Source organism: Lolium rigidum, chromosome 6 (genome assembly GCF_022539505.1).
Source record: "Lolium rigidum isolate FL_2022 chromosome 6, APGP_CSIRO_Lrig_0.1, whole genome shotgun sequence".
Lineage (NCBI taxonomy): Eukaryota > Viridiplantae > Streptophyta > Magnoliopsida > Poales > Poaceae > Lolium > Lolium rigidum.
The window spans coordinates 7,143,204-7,149,159 of record NC_061513.1 but is presented as its reverse complement, the minus strand read 5'-3'; the positions used below and the strand labels follow the sequence as shown (position 1 = coordinate 7,149,159).

Genomic DNA, 5,956 nt, shown 5'->3' with positions numbered 1-5,956 from the left:
TAGAAATCATCATCTTCTGTTGCTCACTATACCATCAGGAACTACAGAAATTCTTCTTTAGGTACAACCACCATACATGGCACAGGAGACCTTTATATAACTAAATTTATTTCATACTCCTAGATCCTATCATACACGCAGCAGCAATTTTTATATCCATCGTTGTTTCTCTTCTCCAAAAATTACAACTAAACTGCCACTTGGATAGCTAATCTATTCTAAATCCAGCTAGAGGCAGAGACCTCTTAGATTCATTCATCACTACTTAACCAAACTTTTTTCTTGATCCAGTGCACCCTCCGCGCTCTGGTCTTGATTCCTTGTGCAGCCTATGAAGGTACCAACTTTCTCTCCAACGATGGCTTTAGCGATGTTTCCGGTATTTTGCAGGTTAAACACGACAACTGCAAAAATACACAACAAATTAAAATCAACAGTCGAATACAGCAAGGAGTGTGGAGTGTCAGTAACAGATAAAGCCATACCAGGAATGTTGTTCTCTTGGCATAGTGTAACGGCAGTCATGTCCATTACTGAGAGGTCTCTTGAGATCACCTCATTGTAACTCACTGTCTCCAGAATGCGTGCATTTGGCTCACGCTTAGGATCCGCATCATAGACGCCATCAACATTTGTTGCCTTAAGTACTACCTCTGCATTGACTATACATGATAAAAAAACGGTCAACGCAGAATAAACAGGGAGGGAAAATACTGTTAAAACGATGATGTTCATTTCAAAAGCAGTATACAAAAGCTAAGTTTAAGCTTACCCCATTATAATATGTTTCTATAGACATAGCACAGATTGTAATTCATGATTGCTTATGTAAATAAATTAGTAAATATATGCTATAACTGTCCCAGCAGAATTAAGCTACACAACAAGAAACGAGCTTAGAAAGATGCATAGGTTTTTCTCGAACCTAATTTTGAACCTTCCATTTTTTCATTATCACCTTAATATGAACAGGGATCTTCATGAATACATCATCAAATAAACTCAGTGGAGTGCTTATGTGAGCAGTCATGTAGTCGCCATTACTCACAACTGTGAAGAGCATGGCAATTAATAGATGGAAAAATAACTTCAATGTTTCACAGTATTACATATGTAGCTAAACCTATGGCCTGTCATGGACACATGCGCTATGAACAACTGCAGTAGCATTTATAACCATACTGTTTTTGGAGAGTGAAACAAACACACATCTCTGTAAGTGTATTTCTCTAGCTTTTTTTAATGATTAAAGCAGTTCATACTTCTAAGATTCAAGGCAAACTCACTTTCTGCACAACGAAGAGCAGCAGCTGTATCAGTTGTAAAGAATGGGTTGCCTGTCCCAGCAGCAAATATAACAACTCTTCCTTTCTCTAAATGCCTGATTGCTCTTCGGCGTATGTATGGTTCTGCCACTTCTGAAATACGGAATGCAGTCTGGACACGTGTCGGTATCCCAATGCTCTCCATTGTTGCTTGAAGAAATATAGCATTCATCACAGTGGCCATCATACTGAATTGGGGAAAATAAAAGAAGGTATTGCAATCAGATGCAGCAGCAAACTATTTTTTGTAGCGAGATACTAGGTCATAAATTACAGATGGCCTTGAGCTTCCACAAAACCGAAGACAATATATGGTTGTAAGATGCAATTATGATTCTACACAGTTAATCATTCAAAAAAAAATCTAGTTCTAACAGATTTAAAGATGGTATGTGATGGACCGATGGGCACAAAGAGCCATAATACCACACATATCAAACTGTCCAAAAAGTTGCCTTTAATTATATAATAAGCAGTCAAACATGCATGTTCCTGCTCCTACCAAAATGTGTTGATATTGGTTCATCCAATTAGTTTTTCAATGAATGGCTTATAGCACACCCCATGGTATTTAAACTTCTTTTCTAGACAATTTGACAGCTGTTATGATGGTTTAATTATGAGAAAACATCAGGCTTAGTATTATTGTTCACACCCAATGTAATCCGCAGAGGAACGGTCAAGACCGCTGCATCCAGCCCAAGAAGCCCCACGGAAGATATTGCCGCCACCAACAACAATAGCAACCTGCAATAACTCACACGTTTAGACATGATTCTACTAGCCAAGAGAAACATATACACATAACACAAGGACACTGGCTTGGAATGCATAAAACTTTAATTGTTGAATTACTACAATTAAACATAAACTATGCGCATTTACTTCATTTGGTTTCAGGCTTTTTTGGAACAATTTAATTTCATTGTTCAAAAAGGTAATCCAATAAATAAACAATAAAAAGAATGAAGGCAGTAAAAATGCCACACCTCTACACCTAGTTTGGTGACTGAAGCAACCTCTCTTGCAATTGCCATTGTAACCTGGAACAGCCAACATAATTACATGGTGCACATCAAACAGCTTTCCAGAAGATACACTAACAGAAGCAGCCTCACCTTTGGGTCAATGTTTTCCGTGTGATCTCCAGCAAGCGCTTCCCCACTTACTTTGAGTAGAACCCGCTGCCATTTATACGGCTTTTTAGACCTGGAACCTTCGTCAAGCATAAGACCGCTGAACGGCGGCATCAGTGGCGTTTGATTCCTGACAAATGTAAAGAGGCAGGACGCGTTATGACAAAAATAATTCAAGTAGGTGCATCAATTGTTCAGAATCGAAGGACTCCAACTGCGATGCGATGGGTTGAGAAGCAAGCAGCTCAATCCTAGTACATAGTCTAAACAGAAGTCGCATTTGACGGCCCTCCCTGTGCAGCTTGTGCGTCTCACGTCACTAAATTCGCCTTCGACACTGACGAGGTAACAAGAGTATCTAAAATGCGCTCACTGTCTAAAACGTTAGAACTAACACAGATAAAGTGTCCTTAATAGATAGTCCGGCCAGGCAGCAAGCTGCCCCTTGATGGCCGCGAGCATCATTCTACATCACTGAATCAGTGGCAGGACCATAACCGGCTAGCGCAACGAAGCCCTATCCGTGCTGCTGTCCGTTAGGAAAAACTATCTGGTCTCGAGGGGAACAAACACGACGCGGAAGCATTCCATCGAACACCTAGTCGGCCCACTGCCATCAGCGAGGGCGCGCCATTAGGACAAAGCACGCAGCTCTGCCGCGCAAAAAGAACAGTACACAACCGCGGCGGCCGACCGGAGTCTGTGCAGAGGCGCGTACCCGTAACTGGAGGCGGAGCCGTTGTCGGACGCCGCGGCGGCGGCGATGGCGAAGGAGGCCCGCGAGGGCGTGGCGGCGAGGTAGAGGAGGGGGCGAGGCGCGCGGCGCTGGGGCCTCGCCGACGAGGTGGCCGGGGAGCTGGGAGCCGCGGACGGGGGGAGGCGGAGGAGGGAGCATGGAGCGACGCCGGCGCCGGCGGTTGCCATGGCGGCCGGTACGGGGAGGAGGATGGGTGTGGGAATGGGAATCCACGCGAGCGAGCGAGAGATATTTTTCGAACCGGATAGTGGCTCGTGTCGGGCCTACACATCATAGATGGGACAACAAGAAGCCCAAGCCCCGACCCATGGTAGGGTCATGGGCCTAGCTCATTTTCGTTTTTTTTCAGTTTTTGTTTTTCTGTTTTCTGTTTTTTCTTTTTTATTTTTATTTTTCTTTTTGTTTTCTTTTTTTTCAGATTCGAAAAATGTTAAAGATTCAAAAGTGTGTACATTTGGAAAATGTTTAAATATGAAAACGTCAAATTTTAAAAATATCAAAAATAAAATGTTTAGATTTTAAATTTGTTTAAATTCATAAAATCTTCACATTTAAAAAAAATCAAGCCCAAAAAAAACACATTTGGAAAATGTTTGGATTTTCAAAAAAAAGTTTAAGTTTTAAAAATGTTAAATTTCAAATATGTTCTTATTTAGAAGGTATTCAAATTCTTTAAAATTAATTTTTTGAAATTTGTTTACATTTTGGATATAGTACAGATCTAGAAATGTTCAAGTTTTTTTAAAAAATCAAACATAAAATAAAAAAATATAAGAAAAAAAAGGAATGAAAATTCTAAAAAGGCAAAAAGGAAATGGCCGACCCAACACCACCCGCCTAGGTGTGCGACGCCTGGTAACTGCTGACCAGGTCGGCCTACCGCATCACCCTTATTATGAGCCCACCAGAACCTATCACACCGTTATGTCCTCCGGAGACTGGGCCCGCTCCACTCACTCTACGTCTGTTTGCTCTCGTTCTCTCTCACACGCTCTCTGCTAAGAACATACGCCAAGGATCATTCTCCTTTTGTGCACTTATGCACTCTCAATATGAGAGACGCTTCAAGAATAGCACTGCTCGTTTGAGATTTATCCTGGTCGTCGAGACCAGTCAGCCGGTCTAGAATTTTTCCTAGTTGTCGATCCCCACCCAAGCGCCAACACCCTGGTCAGATCCAGAACCATAGGCATTGATCGTAGATCTGACGAGGTGATACGCATCTAGGAGAGAGAGAGGGCTGGAGCTTCAGATCTGGCCCTGGCAGGAACAAGGACCATATGGCCATGACCATCACCCATTGTCTCCGTGCAGTCTGCACGGTCATGAAGCCGACCCGCACCGCGAGAACCGCGAGCCCTCAAGACAGTGTTGCCTCTCCAATCGAGGTTGCCGCCTCGTTTTCCGAAGCCCTCCGCACGGGGGAGCAGCAAGGTCCGCCCGCCACCATCCCCAGCGAACCGATGGAGGACAGGTAGGTGCAGAGGGTTCGTAGCGGGGCTAGGGTTGGGGGCTCTGGTGTCGCACCAGAAGAGCGACACGGGAGGCAGGGCTTTGGTACCACACCTACTTCCTCTATGTGATAACTGGGGGAGGGGTGGAGCACTCCATTTCCTCTTCTTCTCTTGAGTGACGAAGATCTCGCATGACCTTCTTAGAGTGCTTTGTGTTACTGTTAGGGTACGATAGGTAATACGATCCTATATAGTAATTGTACGTGACCCAACTTAGGACGCAATCCTCCCACAACTCCATTAGTACGATGAGGGGGGCTCAGTTCATATATAGTCACAATAGAGGTGATGAAGTATCGTCGATGTAATCGAGGGAGAGGCATACCTTCATACTCCATTTGAGGAATCACAAACTCGGCCAAGAAGGTCCCACGAAGCAGTATTACGAGGTGGCTCACACGATGATATAGACAACGCGTGGTAATAAAATGTACTAAGTACATCTTGGTTGCTATATGGGTGAGAAGATGGACATGTGCAGGTTGGCACTCGCACGAATCTTAAAACGACGCAAGCCGTTGGATAAGGCACGGACGACCATAACCATGTAGAATCTCTGCGTTGTTATTAGTTTCCTCTTTCTAAGATGAAAGGGATGGTATCTATAGAGCGTTCTGCATTTGTAAATGTTTGTTCAGATGGACGACTGAATCACTCGTTGTTAGGTGGAGGGTACCAAGTTGGAGGAGCGCGTTCAGCATGCTGTGGAGGGCTACGATTGACCGGAAGAAAGAAACAAAAACAACCCCAGCTTGCTAGTTCCGCTGTTCAACTCTGCTGCTAATTCAATTCCAATAATATATATAGTACTCCAAGTCGAATCAACATCAAAGCAATTGGATCGATCAATTAATTAGGTGTACTTTAGAGCCCCAAATTAAAGAATCGTCAAGGCGACTTGATTTACATCCCAAGTTGATCGAAAGAGGAGGTCTTCTTTCTTTGGACCTCTGAAGTACACCCAATTGATCTATACAATTACTTGATGAAACGATCTCAACATGCATTCCATTATCTCCGATGCATGAAAGAAAACAGGGCTGTGGCTGGCTGCAACAGCGTCCGGCATCCATTTCCCGGTCGAATTGACGGAAGTTGTTTCATTCTACTGACTTTTCCGGGAGCCTATCAATTTGCAATGTCGGCCTGGACACGGGGTAACTCAACTATTTAATGAGGTATGTATTTGTCAACACTAGCTCATACAGTACCCTCTCAAATACA

At 43.6% G+C, this 5,956-nt stretch overlaps 1 protein-coding gene across 1 annotated transcript; it reads right to left on the bottom strand.

Annotated features, from left to right (window-relative positions):
- Window positions 1-3,385, bottom strand: LOC124662110 (uridylate kinase-like). The gene is made up of 7 exons (XM_047199995.1): window positions 3,180-3,385; window positions 2,444-2,591; window positions 2,315-2,368; window positions 1,981-2,072; window positions 1,287-1,513; window positions 486-662; window positions 1-404 (listed from the first exon to the last, which is right to left on the bottom strand). The coding sequence occupies exons 1-7, from the start codon at window positions 3,383-3,385 to the stop codon at window positions 262-264; spliced, it is 1,047 nt and encodes a 348-aa protein (XP_047055951.1). The 3' UTR covers window positions 1-261.
- Window positions 3,386-5,956: the final 2,571 nt, after the last annotated feature.

Coding starts and splice junctions, on each gene's coding strand:
- LOC124662110 (XM_047199995.1), bottom strand. CDS start 3,385: ATGGCAACCGCCGGCGCCGGCGTCGCTCCATGCTCCCTCCTCCGCCTC. Junction 663..1,286: donor TGCTCTTCGTTGTGCAGAAA/GTGAGTTTGCCT, acceptor TATCATGTATAG/TCAATGCAGAGGTAGTACTT. Junction 405..485: donor CCAAGAGAACAACATTCCTG/GTATGGCTTTAT, acceptor GTATTTTTGCAG/TTGTCGTGTTTAACCTGCAA.